Source organism: Phycodurus eques, chromosome 1 (genome assembly GCF_024500275.1).
Source record: "Phycodurus eques isolate BA_2022a chromosome 1, UOR_Pequ_1.1, whole genome shotgun sequence".
In the NCBI taxonomy this organism is placed as follows: Eukaryota; Metazoa; Chordata; class Actinopteri; order Syngnathiformes; family Syngnathidae; genus Phycodurus; species Phycodurus eques.
Genome location: NC_084525.1, coordinates 47,247,992 through 47,267,661, shown reverse-complemented (window position 1 = coordinate 47,267,661; position 19,670 = coordinate 47,247,992). Strand labels below are relative to the sequence as shown.

The following is a 19,670-nucleotide window of genomic DNA, read 5'->3' as shown; positions in this document are numbered from 1 at the left end:
CCACGGCAAGTTTCATGAAGCAGGATCTGTTCTTTGACGAGGCCTGGGGCTAGCTCCGCTAGTGAAACGACCGAACCCCTACAGCCGGCGTTCACGCAAAGTCTTTCCAGAGGGCTGCACTGGAAGTCCGCATCGACAAAACCTCAATTCGAAACGTGCTAATGCTTTTTGTTTTTACTTCAGGTAGTTGAGCATCGTAATCTTCCGCTTAAAGAATTTGAACATCCAGCAGAGAATGATGTGCTGACAAAAAACTTCTCAGCCCAAATAAATACAGGAGCAACGGGGGAGATTGTTTAGAGCGTGATAGGAGACTGTATCTGAACCATCTCCTAGACGTCCTCCTCGTGAGCAAAAAGAAACCAGCGTCTTCATTCCTTTGTGTCTATTTCTTTTTTATAGGTGTCGGTGGGGGAGATAGATCGGACACAGGTGAAGAAAGGCAAGCTACACAGGAACGGATTGCAAGCCTGGATGTCGGGTACCTTGCTCTGGTACCGCTCCTCAGTCTCCTTCGGGTTCTTCGTGGCGAGTTTGCTGTACTGCTTGCGGATATTGTTGACAATCTCAGGCAAGCTGGAATTTGGAGTTTCAATCTCCACATTCACCTCCGAGTTCCTGATCTTCTCACGTAGGTCGTTCGCGGCCTACGCGAAAGTGGCCCCGGAGTTACAAAGTGGATTCAGCGCTCTTATTTTTGGTGGTTTTGATGTTGAGCCTTACATTTTTGTGGTCCTGCTCCAAGTTGGCCTGCTCATCCTTCATCAGATCGATCTCCTTCTGCGTTGGCTTGTTGCTCAGCTCGGTGTCCTCGATGTTCTTCTTCAGCTCGTCCGGATCATTTTCAATCACCGTCCGTGCCTTCGTTTCGCCGTTGAGCCTAGAATTTTTACATTTGAAAGATCTCATTGCACCCTACCAAACAATCGTGTCACCAAAATCCTGGCCACGGACGCCCCGGAGCCTCTTCCGCCGGCACCGCGGCCGTGTTTCCAAGGCGTGACGACGGTGACTCCGGACTAAAGCTGAGCAACTACGCGGGTGGATTTGATAGCACTTCTTATCGCAGCGGTGTGATGCTATCGGCTCATCAAACGACATCCGACCAAATTCAGGTTTTTCTGGTCCGCTCGTTTGTTGTTCTCCCTGCAATCAGCAGTGGTGGAAAGTAACCAGGTACAAATACTCCGTTACTGTACTTTAAGTGGATGTTTCAGGTAAGTGCAACTTGAATCCCCCGCACCCCTCTTTCTCAGTCGTTCTTTATTTTTACCGTATCTGAGTGCCTGCGCACATTCAGTTTTCTTACTAAGGGGAGAGAGAGAATCACGTTGGGTTGCATGTTTTTTTTTTGTTTGTTTAAGTGCTAAAATAAACAAATCCCTTCAAAGGTGTTTTTTTGAAGAATCGGCCTTCTCGCATATTTAACCTCTTTAGGGGTGCCAGCAAGCACTCCAGCTGCTTTGTTTTGGCAACAAATCATTTGGACGTTTGTGCGTGTAAGTTGAATCAGCGCTTCTTTTACGAGAATCTTCTCTTTGCACACAGGTCGCCATCACCTCGAGTTGTAGTGACGCCTGTTTCTTTTTTTTCCTCTCCGGATTGGACGCAGGCAGAGTTCGGAGGTCCTCGGGTCGAAAAGGTGAGCCGCAGGCGAGCTCGGGTGCATCCAGCCCAGCACCTCACATGTCAAGGAGAAGGACGACACGGTGGCACTCGATGACAAGTTCCCGAGGCCGATTGAAAAGGTTCGTGACCGCAAATTCACACGACAATACAAGTACGGAGACTTTTTCTGTGGACTCATACAACTCCTGAACTTAAATTTTAAAAAAGATGGAAACTACTGACTGACATTTTACTATGAATTTTATACAATACCTGCTTTGATAATTTGGCACAATGTAGAGGGGGGGGGGAATGCGCTTGCATAGTTCAACAGATAATTCATTTTTTTATTTTTAATCACTGGACCCAACTTTACTGCAAGAAAAATATTCTGATGGAATAATTTGGTCCGTCACACATCAAAATAATAATCATAATAATTATATATATATATATATATAAATATATATATATATATATATATACACACACACACACACACTCAACATAAAAATGCCAAATTAGTGAATGATAATGAGAAAAAAACTCGCACATATCTAAATAAATACATATATATATATATATATATATATATGTGTATATATATATATATATATATATATATAAATATTCAGTTACCTGGCCCGGCGTGAAAAAGTAATGGACTGCTTGGCTCCACAACTTGCTGTGATTGATGCAACCATGAATTCTGCTCTTTCACAGAAAATCCTGAAGGAGATTGTTCAGCCATCAGTTTGTGAGCTCACGCTGAACGAACTTGGGTTGTGTCACAGGATCACGATCCAAAACAGACCAGCGAGTCAACTTCTGAATGGGTTCGAAAGAAGGTTTTGGAGTGGCCTAGTCAAAGTCCAGACTTGAATCCGATTGAAGTGCAGCATTGGGATAAATGCGACACGCCTCTCAAGAGTTGTGACAATATTTTGTCTTTGTTTAGTACAGTTGGTAACGTTTGTTAATTAGCTGTAGTTGCCGAGCGGTCGTTAAAGTGACTCAGTGACTGTTTTTTTTTTTGTGCCAATGTCTTTGTGTCTCCAGAGCGTTCTCTGCCAATCGAGCGTCTGTTGTCGCACTCGAGCGGCTCCACCGACCGGAGACAAATTCCTTGTGTGTTTTTGGGACATACTTGGCAAAATAAAGAGGATTCGGATTCGGATTCTGAAGGTTGGCACTCCGTCTTAAATGTTCCCTTTCGCTTCTTCGTCTTGGTGACATCATGTGTTATTCCCGTGCGGAAAACACCTTTGTGCACGGACCGAACACGCAGGAGGATCCCACCAGGCCGCGCCGGCTCTCCCCACGCCGAGCATCATCGCGGACCTCGTTTGCCACCAATTTCATGAACGTCTGCTCTTCCTCCTCGCTCCATCTTTGCGCTCCGTCTTCTCTCCGCCCACGTGGTACGCATTTAAAAGCCCATTTTCACGGAGGAAAACACATAACAAGACGTGGGGTATATTTCACATTTATTTCAACATCTAATTTCCTTTGCTTTTGGATGCAAACATCTTTTTCATTGAATGCAGATTTATTTTGACAAAGCACACATTTGCACTCCTTATTGTGACATTTGAGCAGTATGTGAGGGTAACATTTTTTGTATTCTATTTAAGATGAGCCTTTTTTTTTTTGTGCGTATTTATTGATTTAACCGTGGGCTTCTTCATACACGTCTTCATGGAACTCAGGCCAATGTTATTCCTTGTGTCTTCTCACTGTAGATGAATTCTCTTCCTCAGCTTGCATTCCAGTACATAGATAAACACTTCTGGGGGAAAGTAGGAGTAAACATTGCAGGCAGGAGGTAGACAGAAACTGGTTACAATCATTTCAAGTGCGGCCAAAATAACAGGACTTCAGAGCTTCAACTGCACGAGGTGAGGACTAATTGTCCTTCTGAGCACAGTTTTCCTACGTGAAATGTACCAATGCCCCATTCGAAATTGCTCTGCCGTTCATTGGCAACCAGTCCAAGCTGTACTACTACTACTACTACTACTACTACTACGACTACTACTAGTAGGTCAGTGTTTGCAAAAAAAACAACAACAACATACTTAGTCTCGTCATTGAAAAACATTCCAAAAATGCACAGCAACGGTTTGCAAACGTTTTTGGTCCAAGGAATCCTTACAGGGGAGACATTTCTCCTAATCCTAACGCCGATCAAACGAAACGGGCATGGGGAGCCCTGAATGCCGTCGGAATTAAAAAGTTGCCTATTTTTGTGTGAAATTACGTTCAATTCATATTTTGTCGGGATAAAAACTTGTCATCTTACAAGAACAAAGTTGCATTCTTCCCAGCTTAAGTCATATTATATTAGTTTTAATGCGGGAAGAACCTCACATTTTAACATGAATGTTAAAAACCCAACTTTAATCTTATACTAGAAGACCTTTTACTGGGGAAAAGATGCCTTGGGGGGGAAGGAAACACATTTTGTTTAAAAAAAAAAACAACAAAAAAAGACATCATACATCACGATCATATCACAGCTTTTAATTGGCCTAAAGCGAAGGTCAACAGTTTAATTTTCTGCTTTTTAATTGCCGTCAGTCTCAATATGTGTAGTGCTGTAAGATGTGACGACAAAAACGACAGGAAAAGCCTCTCCTAGAACGTCTGAACGTTATTTGGAGGTTAATCAGAGGCGCTTTAAATGGTGACGGGTGTGTTCTAACTCCTATTTAACGATTGGTTAGTTCCGAACACGGCCACGCCCCCAGTTGTTAGCGGGTGTGCACACTTGTGCAACCACATTTCAGTTGTTTCTACTCCCCCTCTCGAAAAGATAAAAAGAAAAATTCCATCGAGCTGTACAAATTCTAGGTCACATTAATGGCGGAGAGGGTTTTGAAAGGATTTTTCCTGGTCTCATTTTTGGACAGGGGTGTGTAGACTTTTGATATCCACTGTCGGTATGCACTCTTCGAAATGATACAACATAATTGATTGCAAATTATATTGCAGGCTCTCGAGCTACGGCTCGCGGATCCCAGTTTGAGAACGCCGCCGTACAGTTCTTGAGAGGAATTGACGAGTTCAAGCGCCAAAGCCGCCGAGCGCCATTTCCATAAAAGTCGAGCCACGCCCGCTAGCGGACGGCCGATCGCTGCAAAGTTGGTCACGACCAAGTGGGTTCCCGCGATCTTGACGACAGCGACAACCCACAAGACGACTGACCGGCTGCACAATTTCATTTAAGATGAGGTCAAGGGTCCTTCGTTCAAGAGTTGTTATGTGAAAATGTTGACATTTTGAAAGTTAGTTTCTTGGAGTTTTGTGATGTGATGAGATGAGATGAGAGAGCTTCCCCCCCCCCCCTAAATGAACGTCCTTGGAATCAGAAATTTTAAAAAATGACAAATTTTACTCAGCAAAAAAAAAAAAAAAAAAAGAGATTTCTGCTTTTGCATTTGAACTCTTCAATTGTTTTGATCCTAAAACCAAATACTTTGATAAATAGACTTTTTTTGTTTTTTGTTTTCCCCTACAGCTGTAACGAACAAAAGCTACTCGACATCTTCCCTGACCGCGGACTCGGCCGCCGTCCGCATCCTCCGCCTCAGCCTGTCCCGGAGTTTCCGGTGCAGCTTGTACGCCGGTTCCGTGTACTGCCTGTTGGCGAGGCCCAACACCAGCGGCACCACGGCCGTGCCCCCGATGCCGGTGCACGAGAGCACGACGTGCGTGCTGGCCTTCCACTTGGTGTCGCTGATCAAGAAGGCGACGCACACGTGCATGTAGATGAGGTAGGGAAGCCAGCACGCCAGGAAGGTCAGAGACACGGCCACCACGCAGCGAGCGTAGCGCACGTTCAGCCGCCGCTCGCGGTCCGAGGCCCGGCCGCGCTCCACCGAACGATGGAGACGGCAGATGTGTTTCAGTTGCCCCCGCGTGATCCACAGGACGTGGCCCGTCATGGCGGCGACGGTGAGGATGGCGGGCAGGACCAGCCCGTAGACCTCCAGGTAGATGAAGGCGTTGGGGAACACGCGTCTGTACGAGCAGCACGCGGTGACGTTGGCCGAACAATTTGACGACTTTTGGCCACGTGCGCAACAGCCGGTCCGATCCGGGCCGGTCCAGTTGTTCCAGCCGAAAGCGGGCAGGGACGCGTACAGGAGCGGGGGCGCCCACGCCGACAGCAAGGCCAGGGGGAAACTTCGATGCATCCACAAGTTGCTGTAGCGCAGGGGCTCCACGATACAAACGTAACGCTCGTAGTGGACCATCACCAAGTTGAGGAGAAACGCCAGGAAGAGAAAGTTTGGGAAAATGTGCGCCACCAGGCAAGAGCTGAAGCTCAACTCGCGGTTGAGTCCCATCAGCGGTATGAAAGGGAGCGCCACGCCCGTGCACAGGTCGGCCACGAGCAGGCTCAGGAAGAAGTAGTTGGGCGTGTTGTGGAGCTCGCGGTTGCACAAGATGCCCAAGATGATGACCAGGTTGGCCAGGATGATGGAGGCGGACAGCGGGACCGTGATGGCGTAGATGAGCTGTTCCTGGCTGGCCTGAGCGTCGGCGTCGCCGTCGTCCATCGCGGAGGAAACCAACGGAGCGGCTCCGCTCGCGCCGATGTTGCGCCGACCCTGCGGGACGCCCAAATCGCACAGCTTTACTCTGAAATTGAAACGTGTCCCTAGGTCTTACCTTTTTGATTCTGCTTATCCCGTTTGCGGTCACAGGGAAGATGAAGCCTTTCCCAGCTGACTCCGGGGGAGGTGGACTTATCGACCCCGGACTCATTCGCAGTCCCAGAGACAGACAAACACGAACGCCTACGGACAGCTTCAGCCGTCCGGGCCGTACATTCGGTACTTGGGCCTTCGACTTCGGCTACTTAAGCCACCGCCGCAATTACAGAGACTTCCCATGCCGTACACAAACAACATATGGAGCAGTTCAGAATCTGTATTTATCTATGAACATGACAAAATATTAAAGACGGGAATCAAATGTTGGTTATTAAATGTATTAACGTGTGCGGATTCGAAACGGACTCGTTCGTTTTGCTGCGACCGACCGATCAGATGATGGAAAAATGTTATTGCGAGGCGACTCTAATTGGTCAAAGAAACGGTCCCGTTGCTCACAGAGCGCCTCCTCGACCACCTTTCCTTACTTACTCAGACCGCCCAGGACGAGTATTCCTACAGTATGCTCAAGGCGGGCTAAAGGTGACACGGCGGCACCAATTTTAGAGTTCGAACAATCTTTCAATCTCTCAAAAACGGAATCCCGAGAGGCCCGCTTTTTTTCCCCAACATTGCCGATTTGCGAAGCCTGCGGGCGGATTGCCGTTGACTCGGCAGCGCATAAATCCGATTGGACCCAAAGAAATCCTAACATGCGCGCGCTGGAAGCGGTACAGCCAAGAGAAAGGCTACGAAATGACTGTAGGGAATAAACTAAAGCAATTTCATGGAACAAATATTCAAATTGAGGTTGTAAATGTAGGTCGGCGCTTATGATAGTGTTTGGAGACGTCACTCAACACGCACGCAATCAAATAAGATCCTGACAGTTCTTTGAAACTCAAGCTACAGTTTATGAAGCGGGGAAGATGTTTGCGGAATCTTCCTATAAAACCACGCTTCCATATGACACGTCGATGTGCTCTACGGCATCCTGGATCACACCGGCCTGTTCGCGCTTGTCACTCATGTTAAAGCTGCAACAAGTGTAGGTGTGTGTGTGTGTGTGTGTATATATATATATATATATATATATATATATATATATTTTTTTTTTCAAAATCAGGGGGGGTTTACCTTTCAGTGAGGATCTGTCCGGTCTGATCAATTCAGCCGGTCATCCTCGACATCCGCGGTCAGATGATCGTTGCTGCCTCCTTTTGAATCCCTTCAGCGGATCCCAGTTTCTGGAAACGTCAGAAGACGCCGCAGGCGGGGGAGTCGCCGGGGCGTCTGTCCGGTCCGCCTGTCCGCACGCCGTAAAAAAGGAGGTCCGCAACTCATGGGGGGGAGAGGCAGCGCGCTGCTGACCCACTGACTTGGTCTCTCAGCCGCTTGCGTCTCCTGCCCCCTCCTATCCAGGATGTAAATGAGTTCCTTTCACAATAAGATTCCTGGTCAACGTTGGTCAGCAGCCACTTTCCGGAACACATTCTCAAGTCGGGAAACAAAAGTTACTCACACGAGTCTGTACTTATGTAGTCAGTTCGCAATACAGATACTTGTGAGAGAGAAAAAAAAAAAAAAAAGACCGATAAAAGTCAACGCCATGACAAAGTAAAAGTAGAAAAGTACAGGCTCTAAACCAGCGTGTCAAACTCCTTTTTGTTACGGGCCACATCGTAATTATGGCTTCCCTCTGAGGGCCGTTATGACTGTGAACCCATATAAAGGAATTATTAATTATTAATTAAATTAATTTCCTCCCAAAAAATTTAAACCAGTAGATTTTTTTTCAAAGGGGGGGTTGGTAACAAAAAAGCAAAAAGCTTGCAATATCTCTACGTTATTACAATAGAACACAATTAGCGATTTTGATTTGCTTTCAAGGGCCACCTAAAATGATGTGGTGGGCCAGACCTGGCCCCCGGGCCACCAGTTTGACACCTGTGCTCTCAACTGTACCCAACTACAAACTCGAGTACCGATGAAGTTGGGTCGTTGTGTAAAATGGAACGAAATGCAGAATACAACGATTTGCAAATCCTTTGCAAATGTTACAAATGATCGACTTTGTTTTGGATTTTTTTGTTGTTGTTGCAAATATTCCCTGTTCCACAAATCTGAGACAGGGGCATGGTTCCCACGGCGTTCATCTTTCCTTTTCAAGCGTTTGGGAAGAGAGGACACTAATGGTCGAAGCTTTGGAGGTCAAATTCTTTCCCATCCTTGGCTGATGTACAGCTCGAGTTGCTCAACAGTCCGGAGTCTTCGTTGCAGTATTTTGCGCTTCATAATGCGCCTGCAGACATTTTCAATGGGCGATAGCAGTCCAGTCTCGTACTCGCACTCTTTTACTACGAATTAAGCCACGCTGTTGTAACGCGTGCAGAATGTGGCTTGGCATTCTCTTGCTGAAAAAAGTAGGGACGTCCCTGAAAAAGACCTCGCTTGGATGGCGGCATGTGTTGCTCCAAAATCTGTACCTACCTTCACAGGTGTGCAAATTATGCATGCCACGGGCACTAACACACCCCCAAGCAATCACAGATTCTGGCTTTTAGACTTTGCGCTGATAACATTACAGACGGTCCTTTTCCTCTTTGGCCCAGAGGGCACCGCGTCCCAAAACAATTTGAAATGTGGGCTCATCAGACCACATCACACTTTTCCGCTTTGCGTCTACAGTCTATCTCAGATGTGCTTGGGCCCAGAGAAGCTGGCCGTCTGCGTATCTGGCTGTTGTTGATTTGTGGCTTTGATTTTGTACGGTAGAGTTTTAAATTTAATTTGGAGCTGTCGCGACCAAATGTGTAAACTGACGATGGTGTTCTGAAGTGTTCCCGAGCCCACGTGCAGGCAATATCCCTTACACAATGAGGCCGGTTCTTAATGCAGTGCCGACCGAGGGGTCAAAGGTCACGGGCATTCAATGTTGGTTTTCGGCCTTGCCTACTCCGTGCAGATTTGTCCAGAACTCTTTGGATGATATTATGGCGTGTAGATGACGAAATCCCCAAATTGTATTCAATTGAATATTGCTTGAAAAGGATTTTCGAATCAGTTTGACACAATGTCCCAAATTCATTGGAATGAGGGTTTGTATGTTGTATGTGCATAGTTGGGGTGTAAAACATCAGGAACATATTTATTTTGTAAATGACTACTCACAAAAAAACGGGGGGAAATATCACCTAAAATGGGTTATAGGTACTATATATATAACATATGTTACATAGGAGTAGGTGTATACAGTATACGAGTATGTATATACTGTATATGAATATGTTCATAAGTAGGTGTGTGTGTGTATATATGTACAAATATATCCAAATCTCTTTGGCTTAAAGATGTGTAGATGTAGGTTTGTATTTATCATTGTAATAAGTTTGGTTCATGAGCTTTTGGACCGAATTAAAACATGAAATCAAATCCAATCACCGTCCGCCTGGAATCTGTTGCAGAAGACTTGAAGCTCGAGGAACCGGTGCCCTTCGAGGTTTTGAAATGTAAAATGAAAGAATTGAAAGCAGTTTCGATAGAACGTCGAGGTTTTAGCTCGGCGACATGAACAAAGGAATTCCTCGATACGGCATGACTCATACATGGTTTGTGACAATATGCATTTATCAGTGATTCAAACTCGGATGTGGGCAATGATTATAACTCAGAAGATGAAAAAAAATAATCGTCCTTTTCACCCAAGTCACCGCGAGAAGAGATGACACAATGCCGATTAAAGCATTCAGCTCCTCCGACGTCCCGTTGTATTCGTCAGTATCTTATTCTTTATATATTTAGCGAATGCCCGATTCATTTCCCGCGCTGGCACACGACAAACGACAACGCGGAAATGAAGCATGTCCTTCGAAACAGTACAAATCTTCAATAAAATGATACACGTCCACGCAGGACGCGGCATCTGAACCGGAAATGGATTAGTACGTCACTTCAGAACGTGGGCAGCTTAAAAGTATATTCGTATTCAGAAGTATTTGGAGGATACTTAAGAGACTTCTTACAAAATATGGAAATTCAGACCAATTCGGACAAATTGTTCTGGAAGTGCGTCTTTATCGGTTGGCAGCTCTGATGTTAGCATGAACATCTTTTTAAAAGCAGCGCTCTGCTGTTCTGGCCAAATGTCTCCGAGCCAACTTTGGCCATGTCGATCTATTTATAGCTGCAAATTTCACTGGTGAGAAAAACAACCTGTCCCCATTGAGGAGTATTTCAAATACTTTTTTTTTTTTTTTTTTTTTTTGTCAGAGCTGCAGACAGCTGAAAGAGAAGGGAATCGAGTCTATTGGCCAAATGTGTTCTGTAAACACCGAAGAAGGAGCGCGTGACGCTCCCGCCGGGGGCATACTTGAAGCCCACCAACGGTCATAACTCCTACGAGAGCTGTGAAAGGCGCACAGTTAAAGAGGAGTTCAGAGGACGGCGAATGGCGTCGAACTCCTCAGATGAAGGCCGCAGACCTCGGACTGACCGAAGTTTCAGGAGGCAGGACCAGGCCCGAGACCGGACAGGCACGGGCCCGTTCGTTGAGGTTGGCTTTCCACGTGTGAGCGCTTTCACTCAATCTGCCGCAGTTCGCGCGCGCGGGGTAGGTTTGAATTCACAACAGCTGTCAAGCGCGCCTCATATCTAAACACAGCTTCTGATGGAGAGTCATTGGAGGCCCGCTTTGTTTTCCAAACAGTCTTTCCGTGGCAGTTCGGTCGCCCGCCCGCCCGCCGCCTCTCAGATGATCCCTTGAAACGCGACGTTCTCGGGGAACGTCGCGTGTGCGAAGACGCCGCGCGGGGCCTCACGACAATTACGCACGGGCGCGTTCGCCAGCTTCTCCACATCAACCAAATGAATTGAGGATTTGAAAAAGGAGTGGCGCCGTGACGACAGCACACACTTCTTGGAGAGGTCGGGCTCCGCGCTCAATCAAACTACGGTGGATCTCGACCGAGGAATCGTATGAACCAAATGTTTTTGGGCTTATGGTTAAATGTGGCGACAACCCAGAGGACACGACCGGCGCTTTCCCAACTCGGATACAATTCTGCTTGCCGGGCCTCGGCGCAGGTTTTGGTGCCGGCCAGGCAGACTCGTTGAGACGAAGGGGGGAAAAAAAGGAAAAGAAAAGACAATGTTTACGATCAGTTCTGATTCGATTAGGTCCCGGCCAGCCGGGGAGATGCGTGCTACTCGATTGGACTCGATAACCATCTTGAAATCTTCGACTCAAGCGTCCTTCCGCTTGAGTTGCGCCGACCTATCAAATTGGTCGAGCGCACGACTTTTCTCTCAGAGGAGCATTTTCTCGCTGATGACATTAAAGTGTACTTTGAAGAGCATCCACTTTCTTCGGGAGTCTTCTTGTCTCCCTTCATGACTCCGCAGCCATTTATTCCCATCTGATAAAAACGTTCGAGAGAACGAACCAGCGGCGATACGGCGAGAAATCACCGAGGTCAAAGGACAGCGCTTCTCAACGAGGGTGTCACAGTTCCCCCCCCCCCCCCAAAAGTCTGCGCACCCCGTTCAAATGCCAGGGTTTGGCAAAAAAAAAAAAAAAAAAAACGTTGAATTGCGTCAGTCTGACTTTTCGCCTCACAATAGGCAGTTTTGAACTCCTATGGTAGTTTGCGTTGCATGTGATAGTTATGTTTAATTCTTGTTAGAACTATGAGGGGGTCCACGGAAAACAGTTCTCCCCCCCCGCCCCCCCGTAAGTTGTCCCCGGACCCAAAGAAGTTCGTAGGGTCGTGTATCTTGACGCGACCGTTTCAAAAGAATCACAACACAAACGCAGAGCTGGAGTCAAATGTATTTGAGGATTTAAAAAAAAAAAAAATTCCTTTCGTATTTACATTGAAGGTGACACGGGTCAGAACACGGACCATAAAAAAGGCTGACGGAGACAGAACGCAGCCTTCTGTGAATCGGATCATTTCGAGATGAAATCCCGTTCCGAGGCAGCGCGCCGATTTCTCTCTTCGCTCCTCCTTTTTATCGGTCGGGCCTTTGCAGGCAGAAGACTTTGGCGCGGTTGTCTCCCGAAGACGTGACCGCCACCGTCGCTTCCCTGCAGGAGAGACGAAGACGGTCAAGCTGAAGCAAAGTCTGCCGGAAAGACGGACGAGGTCAACGCCAGCGTTGCGTCGCGTGACCGACGGATTGGCCCGCGCCGCCCCTCTGCGTGGCTTGGCGCGCACACGGCAAAGATTGTTGCTGCGCGTCGAACGGCGCGGAGATCATCTGCCGTTTTAGTCGCGTGCTGTGATGACGTACTCGGGCGTGCCCCTCGGTTCGCCGCCGCCGCCTTCTCCATCGATTTTGCAGCAGAATTAAACACATCGCCTGGTCATCTAGGTCCGTTTGTTCTAGCGGTCTCTGTTCCACGGTCGCCATTGCTGTTGCTTTGTTCCGGAAAGGAAAGGAAAAACGGCTACCGGACACGGCCGCAAAATGCAGGAGAAAGTCCACCGTGCGGTGCCGCAGCGACACCCCCAGACTTGGAGGGGAACTGCGGTACGTTTTCAAAACTGCGCGGGACTTTGCCTTTATACCCGAGCGCAGGACAGCGGGAGTAAAAAGAAGCCTTTACCTGTTCATTTGGAAGTCATAGATCTCCGCGGCGTGACCTCGGTACTCGGACACCATGTTGCCGGAGCGAGCGTCCCATTGGCGCAGCGCTCCGTCCAAACTGCAGGTGGACAGCAACGAAGAAGACTCCTCCCACTGCAGGTGAACGACGCCGGCCTGCAGGACGCCAGCGGGAAGGGATTTGAGGCTGACTTTCCCACTCCGGGTCCCGAAAGGGAAAATGCAAACCTCGTGTCGGCAGCTGTGTCGCAGGACCCGCGTGGAGAGATCGTAAATGGCCAAGGTGCCGTCCAGGTACGCCACAGCCGCGAGCGGGAGGCTGCACGGGCCACGAGAACGTTCACGTTATTTGGAGGTTCCAGAAGTCACCGTTACATCTCGCGCAATTCTGAAATGTTCTCATACACGCGACTGAGAATCAAATTTCAGCGCCGTCCTGTCACACTTGATGCACGGCGGGTCTTGAATTTGCCGCAAACCAAATCGAAGGCGGCGAGGCAACGTACGTGTTGCAGAATCCGACCGATTCCACAGAGTTGGAGCCGTCCTGCTCTTCCGACGCTTTGGCTTTACCGCCGTCCGAAGAGAACACGCCCACCACCTGATACCGCACGTGGGGGAAAAGGACTCGCTATTAGTTTCCCACTCCCCCCCCCCAAAAAAATAAACAATTAAAAAAAATACAGAATCCGAAATACTTAAGTACAAAGTTGAAAATGAATTGCTACTAGCAATTACATACAATTATACGTTTTCAGCTTAGACTTCCGCTCCAGTTGTGTTGCCATGGCAACCTACCTTGCCGGTAGCCGTGTTGATGAGCTTGGCACAACCGTCCACCGAGCCAGTCAGTACCAGAGAGCCGTCCTGGTTGCATGCGAGGCACGTCAGCGCCCCCTGGTGACCATCCTGACCTTTTTTTTTTTTTTTTTTTTTGGAACATGGAGAGATGATTCAAATATTGCACAGCAGTGGTTCTCCAAAGGTTTGACACCAAGTAGCACCTAAAAGAATAATTGCCAAATGAATCATGAGCAACATTCAAATACAGTAGTGTAGTAGGCACAAGTCAAAAACGAGGCATAGACTGTATTCGTAAAAAGTGTGTTATGATTCATGCGTATGAAATCAAAGGGTGACTCCACAATTGTTGATGATCAATTTTTTCGTATTTTCACACAAGTGTACCGTTTTTGAAAAGACACTTAAAGCATTTGCCTGTACACTTAACAAAAAAGGTTTGATGGTGGAAACATTCGATTCCAAATTCAAACAAACGGAAAGTCGACCAAGCGCATCTCGGAGTGTTTTCAACCCTCGACGTCCCACACGATCTCATTGCTTTAATTCTTCTGGAAATGTGTTGAAAATAACAAAGGCTTGAACTGGCCTTTAATGTGATGGATGGCGTTGCCCTGCTTCAAATCCCACAAGCGCACGCTTCCGTCCTCGTAACCCACCGCAGCGCGTTTACCTGAGGACAAAGCACGGCAGTTGATCCCTGCTCGTTGGAGAATTCTTTGGGTTCAAAAACAGTTCCTTCTTTGACAGTGCCATCATAATGGGCGTCAAGAAGGTCCCGGTCCTCGTTGCGGGGGGTCCATTGCATTAAGAGTGCCACCTGGTGGACAAGGCACGCACCGCAAAAGGAGCAGCGCGATGAATGAAAATCTGAAATCATGATGCACAAACTCTTGAATTCATCATATTCCATTCGATTATGTTAGGACTGAATGTTTTTATAAAGTAAACAAATGTCAGGTCTCTACAGTCTCTAAGCCCATTTGTCCTATTAAAAAAAATAAAATAAAAAATAAAAATAAATAAGGTTTTGTTGGTGTTTTGGGCGGCCGGAACGGATAAATTGCATTTCCATTCATTTCAATGGGGGAAGGAGATTTGAGATACGATATGCGTCTCCTTGCTGCGGGACTCTGCGGCCTACCGTCAGGGAGGACTTTGCCACTGGTGGCCTGGCACGCAGAACTCTGGAAGGTTTTACAGTCTCCGCCGGGGATCTTCCACATCCACACGTTGCCATCGTCCGTTCCCGCCAGGAGCACCGGAGCGCACGGATGCCACTCCAACCACTGAGGGGAGCCGCCACCAAAGACAAATATGCCATTGCAGGTTTTGTTTTGTTTACATGATCACAAACTCCCAAAATATAGGAGTCAAAACAAATGCGCTTCACCTCCAGATCGCCGACTTCGAAAGACCAGATCTCCTCTTTGGTCTCCACTTTCCAGACTTTAATCAGGCCGCTCATGTCGCCCGAAGCCACGAGCGAGGAGTCGTGGCTGAACGAGGCACACGTGACCGAGTCCTTGTGACCTGCGCAGGACGAAGAACGGAAAGGCCTCGCCAAAGTGGTCCGGTCGCAGCGCGGGCGCGTTCATGTCAAACTCATTTTGGTCGCCGACTACATTCAAGTCAGGGGGCCGCGACCACTTTGAAACCATAGAAACGCTCGAGGAGGGTCACCTGTGCACTCCAAGACCACGTGGCCATCGCTCACCCTCCACACGTACGCCCTGTCGTCTTCGCCTCCGGTCACCGCCAAGCTGTTGGTGGCCGGGTCCAAGCTCACGCAAAACACAGAGCCTGAGCGGAGACGGGGGGAAAAATAAATGCCGACTCGCGCCTTGATGGCGGCGCACGAGCACGCTGCCGCTAGTACCGACCGGTGTGTTTGGAGAAGGTCAGCTCGCTATCGTCCCGCTCCACCTGCGCTTCCATCTCGTCGTCCGTCTCCCAGCCTTCGTCGGCGGCGGCCTCCTCAAAGTCGATGTCCTCCAAGTCGTCGGCCAAGTTATCTGCGAGTACAAGCCAAACCGATTGATCAATCTCAAACTCACGCATTTGCGAGAGGACTTCTCGTCATTAGGGTCGCAGGTCAGCTGGACCCGACACTAGCCGATGTTCGCTTCGTGACGTCGATAAGCTCTTGCAATGCAAATGAGTCTGGAACTCGGGAACGCGTGGACCATTTGAATTCCTATTTCACGTTTACCGGGGCACCACAGAGACAATATGACATCCCAAATACTCGAAAAAGTTGGTTTGGCAAAATAAAGGAGCTTTAAGGTTTACAGAGAAGCTAACTTGCATGTTTTGTGACGCCACAGGGCTCAGGGAAAACATGCAAACGCCACACGCGAGGTTTGAACCCCAAACCTCGGAGGTGTGAGGCAGACACGCCAACCACTTAGACAACGTGCCGCTGATTGATAAACCTGTATTGGTAATTAGGGCAACAACTATCAATTATTTGAAAAGTCAATTCAACTGTCGATCATTTTTGGATGAATCAATGAATGGAATTTAAAAACCATTTGGATTTGGATTTTTCTTAAAATAGGACATTATTTCAAAGTGAAGAAAATGAACGAACATAAATTGATGATGACTCCGTTTCTGGTTTGGTCTGTAACATGTCACAAAGTTGGCAAAAAATGTTGGTCGTTGTTTGCCAAAGTAAAAACTGATGTTTTCAAATGTCTTATTTTGACGAAGCAAATATTATATGTCTGCTTTCGTGGGGGGCAGAAATCTGAGCATATTTACTGTTGAGGCGCAGAAATCCGAGGATTGGGACTATTTTAGGTGAAACGAGGACTCCAAACGCTTATCAATAGTTATCGATTAATCGATTCATTGTTGCAGTGGTAATATAAGAGGAAACTAAAAACGTGGCAGATTATTGAAAGAATACAAAAACATGAAGGAATCCAAATCTATATTGGTAAATATAGATAACAAATCGGGTCAGAGAGACTACGGCCGAATGTGGAATCCAAACATGGGCGCTCAACAATGTGTCATATAAATAAGTTGAAGATGATTTTCAACGCACCCGGATCGTCTTCAGTGTCGTTCAGGTCGATGACTTCGATGATTTCTTCGTCTCCGTGAAGCTCCAGCGAATTCGGCTCCGCGTTCGCCATGCTGTTAGCGACAACCGGCGAGCCACCTTTTGCAGTGTGTTACTTCAGACCCGGATTCTATTTGCACCCTTACGGCGTTGAGGAAAATCAGATTACGGCGAGCCGCATGTCAAAAACAACACGATTGCCTCAATGTTCTTCCCACGTTGCTTCGACTACAGCCAAGACTTTGGCCCTGATTGTTCTCTGCCAGGGTACGTCAGGTCCTCAGTCTCAACTTTGGCAGCTCTCGCACTTTCCAAATCAGCCTTTGTTTGCTTGTTCATTCACCAGTAAACGTCGCCGTTCGGGTTGAAATAAACACGATCCTGAAATTGCCGAGTGTTTCATTCGTTTAAAAATGAAACTGCCTGTAAAAACAAATTCGGGTTAACTTTTTCTACGACTCCGAAACGGGCGCAGGGTGATGACGTCATACAGGGAGCGTCGGTGCCGTGGCATAGCAGCCACATCCACCAGATGGCAGCGGTATCAACAATGTCACAACCCTAGCGAAACAAAACAAACCAAAAAGTCATTTTCATATCAATTCATCAATAACGGCACACATTGCCCACTGAATTTCTTTTTGAAAATGTATTAATTTGACTGAAATTAGTATTTAAATGTTCGGAAGTTATCCAACGAAAAGTCATTATTGTTTGTAAGAAAACATATTTTGAAAGTAAAAAAAAACAAAGCAATATTACTATTGCTTTGTTTGCCTTGTCCATGAAAAGCAACACAAATGCACCTTTGTGTCGGAAGAATTCCTTAATTGTACTTGAACAAGTACGGCCCGTCGGTCGCGCCAATGAAGTTGTCATTCGCTATCTTTTGCCTTAATTAAACTGTCTTTCGCTATCTTTCGCCTCAATGAAGCTGTCTTATGCTATCTTTCGCTATCTTTCGCTATCTTTCGCTAGCTTTCGCTGTCTTTCGCCTTAATTAAACTGTCTTTCGCTATCTTTCGCCTCAATCAAGCTGTCTTTCCTTGTCTTTTGACTCAATGACGCTGTCTTTCGCTATCTTTCGCCTCAATGAAGCTGTCTTACGCTATCTTTCGCTGTCTTTCGCCTTAATTAAACTGTCTTTCGCTATCTTTCGCCTCAATGAAGCTGTCTTATGCTATCTTTCGCTATCTTTTGCTATCTTTCGCTAGCTTTCGCTGTCTTTCGCCTTAATTAAACTGTCTTTCGCTATCTTTCGCCTCAATCAAGCTGTCTTTCCTTGTCTTTTGACTCAATGACGCTGTCTTTCGCTATCTTTCGCCTCAATGAAGCTGTCTTACGCTATCTTTCGCTATCTTTTGCTGTCTTTCGCCTTAATTAAACTGTCTTTCGCTATCTTTCGCCTCAATGAAGCTGTCTTTCGCTATCTTTCGCTCTCACTCGCTATCGCTCGCTATCTTTTGCTATCTTTCGCCTCAATGAAGCTGTCTTACGCTATCTTTCGCTATCTTTCGCTGTCTTTCGCCTTAATTAAACTGTCTTTCGCTATCTTTCGCCTCAATGAAGCTGTCTTTCGCTATCTTTCGCTCTCACTCGCTATCGCTCGCTATCTTTTGCTATCTTTCGCCTCAATGAAGCTGTCTTACGCTATCTTTCGCTATCTTTCGCTGTCTTTCGCCTTAATTAAACTGTCTTTCGCTATCTTTCGCCTCAATGAAGCTGTCTTACGCTATCTTTCGCTATCTTTCGCTATCTTTCGCTGTCTTTCGCCTTAATTAAACTGTCTTTCGCTATCTTTCGCCTCAATGAAGCTGTCTTTCGCTATCTTTCGCTCTCACTCGCTATCGCTCGCTATCTTTTGCTATCTTTCGCCTCAATGAAGCTGTCTTACGCTATCTTTCGCTATCTTTCGCTGTCTTTCGCCTTAATTAAACTGTCTTTCGCTATCTTTCGCCTCAATGAAGCTGTCTTACGCTATCTTTCGCTATCTTTCGCTGTCTTTCGCCTTAATTAAACTGTCTTTCGCTATCTTTCGCTCTCACTCGCTATCGCTCGCTATCTTTTGCTATCTTTCGCCTCAATGAAGCTGTCTTTCACGGTCTTTCGCTACCTTTCGCTATCTTTCGCTACCTTCCGCTGTCTTTCGCCTCAATGAAGCTGTCTTACGCTATCTTTCGCTATCTTTCACTGTCTTTCGCCTTAATTAAACTGTCTTTCGCTATCTTTCGCCTCAATGAAGCTGTCTTATGCTATCTTTCGCTATCTTTTGCTATCTTTCGCTATCTTTCGCTGTCTTTCGCCTTAATTAAACTGTCTTTCGCTATCTTTCGCCTCAATGAAGCTGTCTTACGCTATCTTTCGCTAGCTTTCGCTGTCTTTCGCCTTAATTAAACTGTCTTTCGCTATCTTTCCATATTCAGGAAGCCATTTATGTCTTTAGCATTATGTGAGAAGTGTATTTCAATGAGCCACCGCCATTTGCTCTGTCAATGAGGATTGCCTGCAATTTTAAATCAGCCATCATGTTTTGGAAACGTATTTCATATTGTCACAGCAGTTTGCGGCATATTATTTGAACTGATGTCAATGCTGAGTTACGGCACTTGAAGCCAGTTCCTCCTGCCTGTCATTGATTTTCCTGGTGTCATGTGTTTTAGTCACTCTTTTTCCCAGAAAAGCATTTGAACCAGCAGCTAGACCGTCATGAGACATTTCATTCTACCAAAGAAATGATGGAAGGATTAGCAGCTCCTTCGGGCAAGATTGCACATACATATAGCGTATGTCAGAAGATGTTCGAATATATCTAGTCGGCTCAAAGATAAAGTGACTGACCAAAGTGCTAGAAATACTTCAGATTGAGACTATTTGCAATGAGAGAGGATGTATTACTTTTTATAATTATAATGGGGCAGCTA

General features: G+C 46.7%; 2 protein-coding genes across 3 annotated transcripts; both read right to left on the bottom strand.

Annotated features, from left to right (window-relative positions):
- Positions 1 to 3,087: 3,087 nt before the first annotated feature.
- Positions 3,088 to 7,643, bottom strand: LOC133397099 (G-protein coupled bile acid receptor 1-like). Its single transcript, XM_061667636.1, has 3 exons — positions 7,407 to 7,643; positions 6,286 to 6,501; positions 3,088 to 6,224 (listed from the first exon to the last, which is right to left on the bottom strand). Exons 2-3 carry the CDS (start codon positions 6,379 to 6,381, stop codon positions 5,145 to 5,147), a joined length of 1,176 nt encoding a protein of 391 aa, XP_061523620.1. The 5' UTR covers positions 6,382 to 6,501; positions 7,407 to 7,643; the 3' UTR covers positions 3,088 to 5,144.
- A 4,445-nt stretch (positions 7,644 to 12,088) lies between these two features.
- aamp (angio-associated, migratory cell protein) lies at positions 12,089 to 17,115 on the bottom strand. 2 transcript variants are annotated; one of them, XM_061667414.1, is made up of 11 exons: positions 16,732 to 17,111; positions 15,560 to 15,691; positions 15,360 to 15,479; positions 15,070 to 15,209; positions 14,821 to 14,965; positions 14,266 to 14,349; positions 13,674 to 13,789; positions 13,382 to 13,476; positions 13,104 to 13,194; positions 12,877 to 13,031; positions 12,089 to 12,354 (listed from the first exon to the last, which is right to left on the bottom strand). In XM_061667414.1, exons 1-11 carry the CDS (start codon positions 16,820 to 16,822, stop codon positions 12,279 to 12,281), a joined length of 1,245 nt encoding a protein of 414 aa, XP_061523398.1. In that variant the 5' UTR covers positions 16,823 to 17,111; the 3' UTR covers positions 12,089 to 12,278. The 2 variants fall into 2 exon arrangements, with proteins under 2 accessions (XP_061523398.1, XP_061523487.1); XM_061667503.1 differs by having other exon boundaries at positions 12,267 to 12,354; positions 13,382 to 13,520; positions 16,732 to 17,115.
- Positions 17,116 to 19,670: the final 2,555 nt, after the last annotated feature.

What these genes read in the sequence shown, in the direction of transcription:
- LOC133397099 (XM_061667636.1), bottom strand. Translation starts at nt 6,381, where the DNA reads ATGAGTCCGGGGTCGATAAGTCCACCTCCCCCGGAGTCAGCTGGGAAA. An exon ending in GGATAAGCAGAATCAAAAAG is followed by an intron (nt 6,225 to 6,285) that starts GTAAGACCTAGG and finishes GGCGTCCCGCAG; the next exon opens with GGTCGGCGCAACATCGGCGC.
- aamp (XM_061667414.1), bottom strand. Translation starts at nt 16,822, where the DNA reads ATGGCGAACGCGGAGCCGAATTCGCTGGAGCTTCACGGAGACGAAGAA. An exon ending in GACCTTCTCCAAACACACCG is followed by an intron (nt 15,480 to 15,559) that starts GTCGGTACTAGC and finishes GTCTCCGCTCAG; the next exon opens with GCTCTGTGTTTTGCGTGAGC. An exon ending in CGTGGTCTTGGAGTGCACAG is followed by an intron (nt 15,210 to 15,359) that starts GTGACCCTCCTC and finishes CGTCCTGCGCAG; the next exon opens with GTCACAAGGACTCGGTCACG.